Below are 17,876 nucleotides of genomic sequence, written 5' to 3'. Positions count from 1 at the left end.
GGAAATCCACATTACGTTTTGTGCTATTGAACTAGCGCTTGTTTTAGATCATAAAAAATTGAGACTTTGAAGCGTGCAGCTCGCGACTTTTACGGTTCTTGTAAGGTTATTTTGGTTTTTATTTGATTGTTTATAAATTTTTACAGGTGTGTATTAGTAAACTTTGGTCTTAAGAACCGTATTGGAATAATTTTTGTTGTGAATTAAATTCCAGCCCTAAATTTTGCCTAAGGAAAGTAAAAAAGCACCACTCAAAAGAAACTTTATTTCTCTAGAATCAAAGATACAAATTTTGGATTATCTTGAAAAAAGGGAGAAAAGGTATCATACATTGCAAAAAGTTTAAATTGAAATGAAGAAACAATCTGGGCCATAAAAAAGATTAACAGAAAATTAGAACTGCTGTTGATGAAGGGTCTTTAATTTCCCCAAATACGACAGTTCGTTCCCAAGCGCCAATAATTGAGAAAATGGAAAAAGCACTCAGTATTTGGATTGACAGTAGCAGTAAAAAACGGATCCCATTAGACGGCAATGTAATTAAACAAAAGACACCAAAAATTTATAACCATTTAAAAGAAAATGGAGAATCTTCTGTTAACCCAGAGTTTGTTGCCAGTAAAGGGTTGGTTTGAGTGATTTAAAAACTGCTCTCATAACATAACATGAAGAATTCAAGGGGAAAGTGCATTGGCTGGTAATGAAGCTGCTAAGAAGTATGCTGGGAAATTTCAAAAAAAATTATTGAAGAGCACGGATACACACCACATCAAGTTTTCAATGCCGATCACACAGAAAGATGGTCTATTTTTGTTAGCTTTTGAAACACAAACCCCCATTTTTGTACTAGTTTTTAGTCCCGTATAACACTGTTTTGCACTACATTGATTTTATAGGAACCTAACTACCGTGTTATACGAGGGTTACCTGTATATGATTTAATGCAGTGGACTTTATGGGAAAGAGAAATCTGCTGAATCCCCTCTCATTTTATTATTTTAGCCCAACTTACATTGTATAGTGCATACCTCATCAGATTCTCTCCTCAAGCTGTCATTCTCAATGTGCAAATGTTTGGAAGTTTTAAGTTGAAGTAATCACATTCACTAATGTTGTGAAAATGCACCCCCCCCACAATGTTTTTAAATTCATTCTTCCAGTGTGCAGAGTGTGCTACCTCGGCATTGAACCAATATTCTTAGAGTCACTTTGTACACTTTACTAGTTTTGAAGGGACATGAATTATCAGATATACTACATTTGATAGGTATGGCACGTGCCTGCCTGGCAACCCAACGGTTGCGGGTTCGAATCCCGCCTCTGGCTTAGATCAGAGTAAAATGCAAAAACTTTGGGAGGTGCATTATGGCCACAGAAGCCGATGCACCAACAACTAACAAAAAAAAAAAAAAAAAGGTATGGCACTCTCCCTGCTAACTTTTTAACTAATGCTGGAATACCTTAAGTTGCTATTAGCAACATCCTTCCATTGACAGGAAATCTTATCCATATCTTAGTTTTCTGATAGTACACTATTTTTTACATTATAAGTTCACAAATCACTAGTGTCTTAAAAATCTACCACAGTTCCTTAACTTAGTTAAATATAGGCCTTAAATCTTAACCTTGTTTTATTTCACATAAAGAAGAACCTGATATCCACTAAAGTTACTTCCACAATACCCAGATTTATGAACAAGAATATTATTAAAATCAGACATAATAAGGCATAACCACTTGCCATTTCCTGTTACTAATTAGTTCAAACCACAAACTATCTTTAAATTTATTCAAACAATCAGTTACACTTTGGTATTTCCATGAACCTATTCTGCAGCCATGCTTTTTCAATTTAAATCAGTGTGCACATGCATCATTTGAGAGAAAGAGTAAAGATGCTATCAGGATTTAGTTTAATTAGCCCTTTTTAAAGTCTTATACATTTAATTCAGTCACTACACAAATGAACTAGTTTCCAGAGATTGTAATTTACAGAACCCTAGATTTTCTTTTAAGAATATCCTTGTTTCTAGCCAATTCCTTTTTCCTTGTTCATTGGGATAATCACTTTTTTATCTTCACTGGCAAATTCACTGTAGATTGGCAGAACTTCATGAGCTGTCCTAGCAGCCTGTCTTCACTGCTTATAGAACCTCATTTTGAACTGTACATTTACCTCATTAGGTATTTTTTGATCTCCACTACCTTGCATTTATCACCATTAAACTTAAATTCCCACTTCTTGGATTTCCTAATTTTTTCCATGTTTTATTGCATTGGAAAATTATAGGCATGTGCTCGAAGAAATATTGTGATGGTTGAACACCGATTTATATGAGTGAATAAAATGTTTATATTAAATATACATTCGTAAAAAAGTGATAAACCCACAGCTTATTCTAAAACATATATCACCTAAGTCCTTCCCCTCTCCTTTTCATCTTTGATAAGGCGCCGCCGTAGCCAGGTGGGAAGGAGCAGCAGTGCGTAGCACACGCTTCTTGATTAAACCGGGTTTCGAGCCCATGACCACCAAATACGGAGGATGCGGAAAGGTCAGGGAATGACCACCGCATATCCCCGGAGCAATATGGCCTTAGCTGCTAATGCTCCTTTAAAAAAAAAAAAATCATCTTTGATAAATGTTAGATATCTTACCCGGAGCGGTGTTAAATGTTGAATTTTGTTCCTACTTCTTCCATAGTAAACCGCAAAAATTTTATTTTCAATTATTCTGTTAAAGCAATCCTCTGGATTTGAGGATTCTATTCATCTTTGATTCTATTCATCTATTCAGTCCTTGAGGTTGTCACAGACATTCTCTCAGATATGCCAGACAAGCTGTACTTGCTACCTGGGAGTCTAAAACGCTGATGGAACCGATATTCAGGTGACACTCAAGTCAAGTGGAGGGACTGTGAGTAATCCTGGGTATAACCTCCATGCACAAGTACATGGTGGGTGACCACCCAGGTGTGAACCAACATAAGCAGGGGTCGAGGTGTGGCGCCCACACCACATGGAGGAACGCCACCCCTCTATGTTACCAGGCAGTACTAGGTGGTAGATGACTCTCATCAACTGGTGAAATACCACCACTTTGCTTATTGGAGGCTTGAAGTGGTGGAACCCATGTTTAGTCTCTAGAGCTAAGTTCCGGTCAATCCTTCCCTATCTCTTCCATTATGCAGTATGATTGATGATTTTTGAGGTTATGATGAACGTCGTGGCGAGATCCAATATTCCTTACATTTCGAGGGTACAGCTCTAAAACGGTGTTTGCAGGTCGGCCGCTAGTTAGTACACCCGACCGAACCTATTGGTAACTCTTTCTAGGAGGCTTCCGGTTCAGCTAGTGTATAATCTTGCTACCTCTACTCTGCCAGATAGTGACTGGAGGGAGTCCGAGTAGTGTGTATGCGGGGAGCATTGTCGAGGCCACGTTATGTCAAGGATCTGGGTATATTCTTACCACGTGTATGCCATATCCAAAAATTTCATTACTTCATACAGCATGTCCCACCCACTTTTTCTTACTATCGAATACACCATGAATTGTCAAACTAATAGAGCAAGCTTATCTGTGAAAAGATCTAAACCTCCCAAGCACTTCCTAATTCATTTCACAAATATACGTGGTCTCAATTCTAATCTCAACAATGTCCATTTCCACTTGCAGTCTGCTAAACCCCATGTACTTTTTCTGATAGAATCTCAGTTATCGGTTGATTCAACTACTGCTCATCTCAGATGCCCAAATTATTCGCCGCATGATTCCTTTCGCCTCAAACGTGGTACTTGTGCATATGTCCGTTCTGATATTCCCTGTCAGAGACTTGGCAATTTGGAATCTCCTCTCTTTGATCTTCTCTGGCTTAAAATCTCTCTACCTCATTGTGTCATATTCATCTGTTGTCTCTACCGTTTTCCCAACTCCACTAATCACTTGGAGCTCTTTGACTTTCTCCAGTCCAACTTTCCTAACAGTGAGGTAATTTTCCTTGGTGATTTTAATGTTCACAACTCCAGCTGGCTTCCATTTTCTAGTCACACCGATCCAGCAGGTCGAGATGCTGAGGCTTTTGCAATTACTAATGACCTAGCACAGATTGTTCATTTACCTAAAAGAATACCGGACAATCCTAATCATACAGCCAATACTCTCAATCTTTTTCTCACACACAACCATTCTTAGTACGCGGTCGAAGTGAGAGGTCCATTAGGCACTTCAGATCACAACTTGGTGATTGTCTCTTCTCAAATGGAACCTTTATCTCATGGCTATTCCCAACCTCGTGTTGTTTGGCATTACAAGAATGCAAAATGGGATGACCTGCGAGACTTCTTTTCCTTGGTCGGATTACTGTTTCAAAACTTCTGATGTCAACGTTTGCTCAGATCGTGTCAGTGAAATTATTCTTGCAGGAATGGAATCCTTTATCCGAAACTCCACTTTAAAATCTCGTCCTTTATCTAAACCTTGGTTTTTCAATAGATGTGCTAAGGTTGTTCAAGAGAAGAATGTTGCATATCGTAATTGGCTTGTTTCTAATTCTTCAGTTTCATTTTCTGCTTACACCAAAGCTCGTGACAATTGTAAAGCAGTTATTAATCAGTCGAAACTAGAGTTTGAACAGGCTAAGAGTAGAAAACTTGCTTCTTGCCCTAATGGTAGCCGAGCATTCTGGTCTCTTGCCAAAGCTATTGGCCGCAACTTTTGCCCATCTCTGCTCCCACATCTGTCCAAACCAGATGGTTCTGTTGTCACTTCAGCCAAGGATAAAGCTGACCTACTAGCATCCCATTTTTCTTCCAGCTCATGTATTAATGATCTTGGTAAAACGCCTCCCACCATTCCCAACACGCTCCATTCAATGCCTCCTGTGGTCTTCCATCAAAAGGATATCAGAAGGATTTTTATGAATCTTGATGGTAAGAAAGCTCCAGGTCCTGATGGTATTTCTCCACTTGTTCTCAAAACCTGTGCTCCCAAACTTACTCCTATTCTTTGCCGCCTTTTTTCACTTTCTTATTCTTATTCCAAAGGTGTTTTTCCTTCTGCTTGGAAATTTGCTCATATCCAGCCAGTTCCTAAAAAGGGTGACAAATCCCTCCCATCCAATTATCGTACCATTGCAATTACTTCTACTCTTTCTAAAGTAATGGAGAAATCAATTAACCCCCAATGCTTAAACTACCTAGAAACCTTCCGTCTGATCAACGATCGCCAGTATGGATTCCGTCAGTGTCGATCCACTGGTGATATTCTGGCTTATGTTACCCATTTATGGACTAATTCAATGGAAAGGTTCGGTGAAACACAAGTAGTTGCTCTTGACATCTCAAAGGCTTTTGATCGCGTTTGGCATAAAGGTCTTCTAAACAAGCTTCGATCTTATGGTTTGCCAACTTTTTTTAGTAATTGTTTATCCAGTTTTCTCTCTGATCGCTCACTGAGGGTGATGGTAGATGGCTGTCTGTCTTCTAACTTCTCCACTATGCCGGTGTCCCTCCAAGGTTCAGTTCTTTCCCCCACTCTTTTCCTCTTGTATATTAATGACCTTCTTCCATTGACTGGAAATCCTATCCATAGTTTTGCCAATGATAGCACATTGCATTCCACTTTCCATTTTGAGATACCTTGTCCTGCTCAATCAGCTTCAACTTCTCGAAAATCTGCTACCAATTCCTTAAATGCCGATCTTCGGGTAATTCTCCAGTGGGGCAAAGACAACTTAGTTGATTTCAACCCTTCTAAAACTCAGTCTTATCTTATATGTCGCAAAAAGGATTCTTCTGCTCCTATGCTTATCTTTAGTGACACTCCGATCTCTTTTGGGGATTACCCTGACTTCTAGTCTCTCTTGGCACAAGCACATTACAAATATTGCTTCCTCTGCATCTAAAAAACTTGGTTTTCTCTTTCACTCTCGGCGTTACTTTTCTTCCAAACAGCTGCTCACTCTGTATAAATCGCAAATCCGCCCTGCCATGGAATATTGTTCCCACATCTGGGGTGGTGGTGCTCCCAAAACCTCTCTCAGGCTTCTTCATTCCATTCAGAAGAGGGCAGTTAGTTTAATTAATGATTCTTCTCTAACAGAGTCTCTCCACTCGCTTTCTAATAGATGTACTGTTTCTGCTGCATGCCTCTTCTACAGATACTTCCACGGGCACTGTTCTTCTGAATTGGCTTCTATAATTCCCGCTCTCTCTTTCAAAACAGTCCAAACACGTGCCGCTACCAGCCAACATCCATTTACTGTCAAACTTCAAACCCACAGAACCAACTTTTCATCTTCCTCATTTATTCATTCAACTGCCGTTTTCTGGAACAACCTTCCTTCATACGTATTTCATGAAAATTACAATCTACAGAAGTTCGAGTCCAATGTCAACAAATATCTTCTTTCGTCTTCTCAACCTCCAACCCAAGCACGGTACTTAGTACTATAGGTTCTAATACCTCTCGTGTTTGGGGTTCACATAAAAAAAAAAAAAATCCACCAATACAGGCATAAAATTCTAAAATTCTAATTTTGAGACTTGACATGTGTTGTAATTATCCCATTTTTAAATGCTAATAACACAGGTAGTTTTAAATATTTTTGATGGAACCTTTATATATATTTTTAAATTTATAAACTGCAGTTATGTTGTTTTATTGCATAATTTATATATCTAAAGTTTATATTTAAAGCTTTAAATGTTTCTGCTACATTTAATATTGTTATACAGTAATATCCCGGAGTTATGCGATAGGTGGGTCCGACGAAAATCGCTTAAGTGGAATTCGCGTAAGTCGGGGTACAACTTTGCATATAAATACATATAAATTTTGTTTAATCGGGACCAAGGACTAATAAAAACACTAGTTTATAAGAAAAATATTTATTTAATAAAATTGCAGTTATTTATACTTATTAATACAAATTATGTATTAAAAAAATAAATGAGTTACGTAAAAAAGTTATTTCGATGTCGATGGCTTCATAAAATCTAACAAATTCGTCTGACGACACAGCACCTTCTTTTTTTCACGCAGAATTTCTTCGTAGCAAGCTAATAATTTTTTATTCCTTGCTTTGTAGCTATAATGCATTCTTTGTTGGAGTCTGTTTTCTAAAATTTTTAAGCCCTTTTGAATTGAGCTGAGACCTTCTGTCAAGCTTGCAATTGCCATGTGCTTTTCTGGTGGAACTGGGTCTGAAGTGTCGGATAATTCAGTGACGTTTTGCTCACATATCGCTATGAGCTCATTCATTGTCAGCTCCTCACTATGTGAATCCAACAGCTCATTGACATCATCACCGTTGACTTCCAAATCTAATTGCCTGGCATGATTAACAACTTCTTCTATCATATGAGCGACATGATCAGTTTCTGGCGTTGTTTTCATCTCGTTTTTGAAAAAAAATGAACAAAGTTTCTTCCAGACAACATTCAATGTTTTTTTTTTTTGTGAATTTCATCCCAAGATATTGTTTGAAGAATTCATCCCAAGATTCTTCAATGATTCTTACGGCATCTGAAACATTGAATTGTTTCCAAAAGTCTTTAACAGATATCTCACTATTTTGTCTCATAGCTTCATTCAGACGTGCAAATGAACGCCTCGTGTAGTAGGCCCTGAATGTTTTGATGACTCCCTGGTCCATCGGTTGAAGCAAGCTGGTTGTGTTTGGAGGCAAAAACACAACTTTCACACGTCGGTCGAAATTAATTAGGGTGGCAGGAAGGTGACTGGGTGCATTGTTAATAAGAAGGATCAATTTAAATGGAATCTGTTCAGACTTGCAATAACGTTCGACTTCAGGTATGAAGTGGTGACCAAACCAGTCCTCAAAAAGCTGGCGCCTCCGTAGCCAGGTGGGAAGGAGCAGCAGTGCGTAGCACACGCTTCTTGATTAGACCGGGGTTCGAGCCCGTCACCACCAAATACGGAGGATGCGGAAAGGTCGTTCAGGGAATGACCACCGCATATCCCGGAGCAATATGGCATTAGTTGCTAATGCTCCTAAAAAAAAACCAAAATAACAAAAAAAAAAACCAGTCCTCAAAAACGGAAGCTGTCACCCAAGCTTTATGATTTGACTTCCAAATCACTGGTAAGCTAATTTTAGATATATTTTTTAAAACTCTTGGGTTTTCAGAGCGATAAATTAAGAGAGGTTTTAACTTGCAGTCACCAGCTGCATTCCCGCTGACCATCATTGTCAATCGGTCTTTGGAAACCTTAAAGCCTGGAAAGTTTTTTTATTCGTGAAAACGATGTAATTTCCGACAAAAGTTAAGCGCGAATTCAAACGCACACATATAAATATGACAGTTGGAATGCAAATTCTTGTATATGTGTGCAGCTCATGCGGCAGCAAAGTTGGATTTTTTTCATCTTTCGTTCTCACTCTCTGCTGTCGCACCGTATATCGAAAGCATATGAAAAATGACCTTGTAGATAGTGGGCAGCAGTGTTGCCACACGAAAAAATTAAGAACCACGTAACTCCGAGTTCGCGTAAGTCGGGGTATTACTGTATAGAGAAATGGTACTTTAAAATCAGCTAGAAACTCTGGTGTCACCAACTGACTAAAATTGTTTACATTATATTCTATGAATATGTTGTCTCCACCTAATGCAGATTCATTTAGAGCTCTATTTTTACAACCCCAGCTAAGAGCACTTATAAGAAGTGTGTTTCTATACATGGCCCCCACTTGCTTCAGCCTAATGCCTATTCCTTTAGTGCTCTATTTTTATGGCCCCAATTGAGAGTGCTAAGTGGGGGACATCTGTATATATATATATATGTATGTGTATACAAGTATTCCCCTGCTTACTGCTCTTAATTGGGGCCATAATGGTGATTTTAAGCACCATTTCTCTACAGAACAATATTAAATATTGCAGAAACATTTAAAGCTCTAAAGCTCTATTTTTATGGCCCCAATTGAGAGTGCTAAGTGGGGGACATCTGTATATATATATATATACATACATATATATATATGTATGTGTATACAAGTATTCCCCTGCTTACTGCTCTTAATTGGGGCCATAATGGTGATTTTAAGCACCATTTTTCTACAGAACAATATTAAATATTGCAGAAACATTTAAAGCTCTAAATATAAACTTTAATACATAAATTATACAGTAAAACATAAATATGTGAGGGTCATATGAAAAGTTTGTGGCCCGAATATGAATAGTGGTATAGTGTGTATAAAAATAGTAACCCACCAAGTTTCATGCAGTTTTAATGAGTTTTTTTTTACTTATAGGTACTGAAGTCAACAAAGTTGTGTGAATGAGGGACTAACACTAAAGACAATTTATGTGTTGTGATGATATGGTTACAACATTGGGGGAAGGATGTTCTTCTGCTGGCATGGTGATGGCATCACAGATTTTTGGGATGCTGATGGAGTGTTGCTAGTGAATTACCTTCAGAAAGGCCAGAACAGTTACAGGAGCATAAGTCTGTCACTGTTGGCTGCACTGCATGAGTGTGGCTTTGAAATGTTGGACCGTCCCTCACGTTCACCAGACCTAGTACCATTACACTTTCATTTATTTCCTAATTTGAAAAAATACCTGGCTGACATCTATTTTCTCATTGTTGCAGTGGACACATTCCTGGAGGCCCAGGAGAAATCTTTATTTGCAGCTGGAATCAATGCATTGCAACATCAGTGGAAAAAGTTGTATCGATTGCCAAAAGGGGGACTATGATGAAAAGTAACATGTCACCAGATTCCTCAAATAAACACTTCATACTCAGGCCACAAACTTTTCAAATGCCTCTCATACAGTATATATTCCATAAAATATAAGAATGCTTATTTTAAAATTACTGAACATTATATGCATACTGTATTTATAATATTATATATAATATATATACAATAATAGCTTACAATAATATATATGATAGCAGCTTACGATACTGTTCATTTTCAAATCACTTAAAACTACTAAATGTAGTGTAAATTTAGCGCTTGCCGGAATCCAGTCTTTTTAGACTGTCCAGTTTAGTTTCTGATGAAAAGTTTTTCTGATAGCTTTTCATCTTTGTGCTAGTTTGGTTTAGGGGTAGGTAGTACTTTGCCATGAGGCAAGGGATGAATTGCAGATGGTATATTTGGGTACGTAACTGTCCACTTTTTCTTCACTGTCATCCCTTTTGTAATAAGAAGCACCATACAGAAGTAACAGTCTGTGACGTGATTTGTTGGCTCCCTTCCATATCTTGGGCACTGCGAAAAGCATAAAATGCCCCTCTTGATTTACCAATGCTTTGAGTTTTGATGAAGAGGTAGTGCAGCATACATGTGGAGCCCAATTCTTGTCCTGGTTGCCTATTTTACACCCAAAGTACAAGAAGTAGGCCTTTTTTACGGCTTGAGTTAAGGGACCTTTCATGAAGCTAATGTGACTTCTCCACATACGTAACAGAAGTCATCTGGGCTATTCACACAATTGAGGCATATTACAGCATATCTAGCCATATTTGAGGAATACTGCAACAGAGTTGAAGATGCATTTGAATAATATCACGTGATGCAGAGTGAGGCAACAGTTGCCAATCACATAATAAGAGTGTGGTGGTAGTACCGAAACTGCAGCGTTGCCATGCATTTTGCTGAGAGCCATAGTTGATAATGTAGAGCAGGGTTTTCCAAATTTTGGTCCACAGCCCGTTACTGGTCCACGAACAACTTATTTGAAATATACCTACATAAAACTAAGATTTCCTGAAAAAATGAAAATGTAATAAAATACCAAATATCCAGTTATACTAAAAATACTCATTAAATAAATATTTATTTGCCCAAAAACAGACTCAAAAATATGTCAATTTTATGTAAACTTTTATCTTTTATTTATCTATATTTTTATTTATATTTACTGTCTTTTATTCTTTTACTTATATTTACTGATGTTAATGAATACCTAATTACTGGTGTTATTACCGGTATGTTAAATGTCCTAATGGTAGTGTTATTATTTCCTAAACCTACAAGTATAATTATTGAAAATACATTAATTTATAGATATAGGTGGGCCTTGAAAAAAAAAATCTACAAATACCAGTCTGAGCTTGAAAAATTTTGGGAACCCTCATGTAGAGTAACTCGCTAATCATCATCATCAGCCATTTTCAATCCACTGCAGGATGAAGGCCTCTCCAACAACTTTCCAGTTCCTTCTATTTTGAGCACTGGCCATCCATTTACTACCCAAAAACTCATGAATTTCATCTATCCATCTCCACCTTTGTCTTCCAGGTTTTCTTCTAGCTCCTCTTAGGTACCATTCTGTTATTTTCTTAGTCCATCTGTCATCATGTCTTCGAGCTACGTGTCCTGCCCAAGACCATTTTAGTTCTTTAGTTTTGATAAGAATGTCCTTTACTTGAGTTTGCTGCCTAATCCATGTGTTTCTCTTCTTATCTAACAGTCTGATTCCCAATATAATTCGTTCCATTCTTTGCTGTGTAGTTCTTAGCTTCTCTTCCATTCTTTTGGTGAGTGCCCAAGTTTCACTTCCATAAGTGGCGCCTCCGTAGCCAGGTGGGAAGGAGCAGCAGTGCGTAGCACACGCTTCTTGATTAGACCGGGGTTCGAGCCCGTCACCACCAAATACGGAGGATGCGGAAAGGTCAGGGAATGACCACCGCATATCCCGGAGCAATATGGTCTTAGTTGCTAATGCTCCTAAAAACCAAAACAACAACTTCCATAAGTCATGGTGGGGAGTATACATTGGTTCATAATTTTACGTTTCAGACAAACTGGGATATTGCTCTTCAGTATGTGACTATATTTCCTGAATGCTATCCATCCAAAATTTATTCTTCTCTTGACTTCCAGCCATTTATCATTATTACAGCTAATAACTTGTCCCAGATAAGTATATGACTCCACCTTTTCAATTACTGCTCCTTCAATCATTATTTCCCTTTCTGTGGCATACTTGTTCATCATTACTTTTGTTTTAGCCATATTCATCTTTAGTCCAAAATCCTTACTAGCTGTGCATAACTGATTAAGATTTTCCTCTAATTCTTTGGGATCGTGGCTTATGACCACAATGTCATCTGCAAATCGTAAATGGTTTAGGTACTCTCCATTCACATTGACTCCTTTCTGCGACCAGTCTAATCTTCTGAAAGCTTCCTCAAGGGCAGCAGTAAACAGCTTCGGAGATATTGTGTCTCCTTGTCGAACTCGTTTCTCGATTTTAAATTTCCTACTGTCTTTGTCTAGTCTAATAAAGGAGGTAGCACTCTCATATATTTTCTTCAAAATCATAATATATGGGGTATCTATGCTTTGTCTTTCCATTGCCTTATGCTGTATGGAGTCAAATGCCTTTTCATAATCCACAAATGCCAGGCATAATGATGTTTTATATTCATTTGCTTTCTCCATTAGCTGTGATATTACGTGAAGGTGATCCATAGTTGAGAATCCTGTCCTAAAGCCAGCTTGCTCTTTCGGTTGATTCTCATCAAGTATTCTTTCTAATCTGTTAGTAATGACCCTTATGAACAACTTGTAGAACTCGCTAATATGAGACCCCAACTGCAATTCAAAAACAAGAGCCAGTTGACAAATTTTAATGTGATTTTCGTGTTCAGCAGCATGAAATTAGTTAAGATTGGATATATTTGTTTTTGTAACATTTTACTTGTTGACCAGTGTTATTGCACTGTCCTCTACTCTTTCCAAATAAATGGATAAATTCTCTAACCATTCAACTCGTAATCTGTCTTGCAACTTTCTCTCTGATCAGTGATCACCAATATGAATTCTATCAATGTCAATCAACAGGTGATATATTACTTATGTTACTTATGTGGACAAGTTCAAAGGAGAAATTCGGTGAAACTCAAACAGTTGCTGTTGACATTTCTAATGCTTTTGACCATATTTGGTATAAAGTTCTTCTAAAAAATCTCCCATAAGATGGGAGATTATTTAGAAGAACTTTATACCAAATACGATATGTTTTTTTGCAATTAGGTATTCAAATTTTCTCTTTGAATGCTCACTTTAGGTGATGGTAGATGGCACTGTTTTCTAACTTCTCCACTAATGCTAGTGAGCACCTCTCCCCTTTCAGATGACTCTGAATCCTCTCCATAGTTTTGTTGATGACAGCACACTGCATTCCACCTTCTATTTGAGAACCCTTGGCCTGTACAAACAGTCTCAGCTTCTTGAATGTCGATCACCAATTCCTTAAGTGCTGATCTCCAATGTGACAAAGAAACCTTCATTAACTTCAGTCCTTCTAAAACTTGGTCCTGTCTTATATCTTGCAAAATTATTTTGAAAACTAATCAAAATGAATTGCTAGCAGTTCATTCTGGTTAGAGGTCAAAGATTACGTACAGTACAAGACATAAGCACTTCACAAATATTGCTTCCTCTCCATTCAAAAGACTGGGTTTTTCTTTTTCATTACTTTTCTTCTAAACAATTATTCACTTTATACAAATCTTAAACCTGCCCCACCATGGAATATTGTTCCATGGTTTCAAAACCTCTCTCAAACTTCTTGACTCCATTCAGAAGAGTGCATTCAAATTAGTTAATGACCTATCTCTTCCAAAGTCTCTCCACTCTGTCTCATAGAGACTCAGTTTCTGATGGATGCCTTTTCTGTAGATACTTTCACTAGCACTGTCCTGAATTGGTTTATGTAATTTCCTCACCCTCTTCAAAACCATTTCAAACACATTCTGAAAATAGTCAGCATCCATTGACTGTTCCAACTTAAACCTCACAGACAAACTTTTCCTTTTCCTCATTTATCCTCTCTCCTTCTGTTCTCTAGAACAAACTTCTTTCCCATGTATTTCCCAAAAACTACAATCTACAGAAATCAAGTCTAATATAAACAAGTATTAAGATTATAAATATAATTAATACCACTCACATACCACGTGAAATAAATATTAAGCTAATCGCCTAAACCACTATACAATTTAAGGTATTTTCAGGCATTTTACTGATACCCATCATCAGACCATGCTGATAACAAGATCCTCTTGCCAGTGCTCCCAGAAACCTGAAGTTTTGTATAGTGGTTTAGGCAATTAGCTTAATAAACTATACAGCCACTCCCCGACTTATGTAAAGGTTGCATTCTGCGGACTCTACAAAAGTCGGAATTTCCCTAAATGCTTATGCAGCACTCACAAATTTGATTGAAGCAAAAATGAAATGCTCAGTGAACATGTAAATAGAATTATTTATTCAATTTCTTTATCTCATGTGCAGGAAAAATTAAAAAAGTGTACAAAATTACCAAAATTTCAAAATTATAAACAGAGAGAGGAGACAGGCATAATGCCAGCAAATTTTACTTTTCGAGCATCGTTGCCAGAATTAAGTCTCCAGCTGATAAGCACACATGTGGACCTCCTTGGCGAGCAACGAGGTGGTTTCCAACACCATAAAATTTCTCTGCAGCTGCAGAATTGGTACTGGCAGCTTCACCGCATACTTTAATGTTTTGGAAACCACCTCGTTGCTTGCCATGAACTTGGTTTGGGGTTCGCTGTACTTATCCTTATTTTTTTGAATAAATACTTCCTGCTTTTGCTTGAATGGCCATTGGACCCAGGGGCACTTGGTTCTGAATCTGATTTTCCAACCATATTATTAATAGCTTTGCCATCTTCGATATAGCATCTGAACGCTGTTTTGTGACCACTGTTGATCTTAAATGCGTTGATACTTTAACATGTTCTTTTATACGGCACTGTCCCTTAAAATAGTATTCACTGTTGAAGCAGTGAGACCTAATTCCGTGCAATAGATGACAAACTTTGTCCTGCTTCATACTTCTTAATCACCTTCATTTCTAAATAAATTTTGTTTTGTTTCCTAGCACTGCTTGCACTTTCCGTTGGTCCCTTTCCCTTCACCATTATAATAAGTAAATAGGAATGAAGAGAAGATTCTGAAAATTTATTTATGTTTTTTATATGATTAAAGATTTTAGTGAAGGGAACACATTTCACCATAATGTAAAAACCCAAACAAGTCAAGCTATTGGTATTATCGCAAATGCAATAAGATAAAGTTTACTACCCCTTTATAATAGATTACACTAACAGAAAAGCCCAGTAAACCGGAAAGTGCAAATTGTTTTTGTTTTATGGTTGTGACCTCCAGAAATGTTCTTTAGAAAAATATCAACAATGATGTTCAAAATTGATTCTTATAACGGAATTTACCAATTCCGTTATAAGAATCAATTGAATAAGAATTGGTAAAAATGGAAACGGTATTATCACATGGATAACAACGAAAGTGTAGTGCAATTTCCATTATAAAAATGACTTTTTTATAGAGGCTTAGTTATATAGTGAAAATTTCAACTTCTGAGGTCTTGGAACAAATTACCAAAAAAAACAGTGTTAGTGGGTTTACATGATATTTTCACAATACCTCCATTTATTCCTACTGGTTGCAAAATAAGTTTCCGTGATTTTTTTTAAAGTTTTCACCTGCGGCAAAAACTTATGTAAAGTCGAATTTCCATAAGTCGAGTATTACGGAGGCCGGGGAGTGGCTGTATTGTTCATTTCACGTGGTATATGAGTGCTATTAATTATAGTAATCATCTTAATGGAAAACAACCATGTAACGGCCTCCCTAACTATATTAGATCAACTGTCTTCTCGTCTTCACTATCTTCTGTCTTCTCGGCCTTCAACTCATACATGGTGCTAGAATAGGTTTGTTACCTTTTGTATTTGAAGGTTTTTGTAAAATGAGAGAGAGAGCCTTTTCTAACAAAAATTGAAAGAAAAATTAAATTTGCTGGTAGAAGAGTTTAGTGTTTATTGCTGCAAGAATCAGAAACCCATGTAGGTTTTTCTTTTTACACTTCCTTGAGGGTCCATTGCAGGAAATAAGGGTAAGTCTGTTCACAATTATAAAGAATGAATTGCTTCCAGTTCATTCTTTACAATTTACTCAAGTACTAGAAGAGTGCAGCAGAATCATAATTTTTTTTTATGTAAAATTTATTTATTTTTTCCTGGGGTAGTACTTATTTAATGGGTAAAGAGTTATAAATTTAATGAGTTATACATTGAATGGGAATTGAGGTATCGTTAACATTGTAGCTTAATTGCATTATAATAATCACCAGTTCTCTTCTCAAAACTCTTTTTGTGCAGGACTGTTGGATGGCATACTATAATAAATTAAAACAGATTAACATGACTGTTGCCCCAGTTATTATGAATTAATAAGCAGAAATCTTTGTGAGCAAAATTATTCAACTGTTAGATATATTGAGTCTGTGATTAAAAAGTATATATTCAAAAATTTTTATGATTTAATTTGTTAATAACAGATATCTCAATAGCACCAAGTTTGGTTGCATTATTTTTCTTACTAAGATCTGTCTTCATTAACTTTAGATTACCAATATAATTTGAATGAACCCAAATTTGCTCTCCTGTATGGCAGGTATTCTGACAATAAAGGATACACTTTTGTTATTATTGTGATTGTTGTTATAGAGCACTCCTTTCAAGTAATGGAGACTAAAACTATGTGAAGGCAAATACCAAAGTTAGCATACACATTTTCTATTGCCAAGAAATTAAGCAATAGAATTTAAGTTAAAAATGTCAAACCTGCACCAAAGCATGTTCTCAAGAAGCACCCATAACTGATTTTATATAAATTATATGATTTAAAGAATTTAGGATATTAATAACTAAAACAGTTGATTGATAAATTATGATGTTGAACAAACTTACATGCTCAATATATGCAAAATTAAAATATCTTAAACCATTTAAAACAATTGGCCTCATAGGTAGTATTTTTTTCACTAACTGCCATATCGTTTTTGATATTTTTATTTTAGTTTGTTTGCATCAAAAATTGTTCAGCTGTATTTTAGTTTCATTAGTATCATCACTTCATTGAGTCATATCTTTTGCGTCATATCAGCACTGTGCTTCTTGGAAGTATCTTTTGTTCAGGTTTGATGTTTTTGAATTTAATTTTTATTTATTAATACACACTGTTCATGCTTGATATATACATCATTGCTATCTGAGAGAGGGCATTCAGTAATAAAAAAAAAAGAAAAAAAAAAGAAGATACATCCTTTATTGTTTAGTACTTTGCCCAAAATTTGCATAACAAAAAAAATCTTAAACTACTTAAACTGTACATTGAGCTATATTTCATGAAATCAAGTTCATGCACACCTCTTGTAAATATCAGTTTATTATTATATTACATTACATTGCAGTGAATTAAATTTTTGTAAATTTTCTTTTAATTTTCATTTTGCCAGTAACACTGAATTTTATTGGCAAAATGAAATTCTATGGGTATTTAGGTTCTATTCCATCATTAGATTTAAATTTTTAACAGAGTTATGTATAGTATGTTGCATGTTGCGAAACATAGTTTATTCACAATGTAGTTCTCACTTACGGTGACGTGTCAGTGGAAGAAGATGGAGAAGGTTCATCTCTTACATCTCATGACCTGGATACACCACCTCACTATCATGGTCATCTTCCACCACATAAGCTAACTGGCTTGCCTCATGTAGAAATGGTTCATCCTGCACAAGTACCTGAAACAGATGCTTCAACTGCTATGACCCCTCTACAAGAACAGTTAAAGGATGATAAATCAAAAGGTTTGTGTTTAAAAATTATAAACTTACTAGCTCTAAAATGATAAAACTGCATTTTAACCATTTGAGGAGTATGTAGATATTTTTATGTTTTTTTTTTTTTTTTTTTTATGTGTGGTCTTAATATGGTGTATATATATGTTTACATTTTCAATTTTTAATGTGTTCATTTATGTATGAAC

At 36.4% G+C, this 17,876-nt stretch overlaps 1 protein-coding gene across 1 annotated transcript in view; it reads left to right on the top strand.

Annotated features, from left to right (window-relative positions):
• The window catches only part of LOC150080278 (cytoplasmic dynein 1 intermediate chain-like), a 389,556-nt gene that overhangs the window by 200,894 nt on the left and 170,786 nt on the right, over positions 1 to 17,876 (top strand). Inside the window, 1 exon segment of the mRNA XM_090380674.1 lies at positions 17,476 to 17,697. Coding sequence (XP_090236800.1) covers positions 17,476 to 17,697 — 222 coding nt within the window.

The sequence above is a fragment of the Mastigoproctus giganteus genome, chromosome 9 (genome assembly GCF_048544385.1).
Source record: "Mastigoproctus giganteus isolate SK-2022 chromosome 9, ASM4854438v1, whole genome shotgun sequence".
NCBI lineage: Eukaryota > Metazoa > Arthropoda > Arachnida > Uropygi > Thelyphonidae > Mastigoproctus > Mastigoproctus giganteus.
Note: the sequence above shows the minus strand (reverse complement) of the source record. Positions and strands in the feature narration are given on the sequence as shown.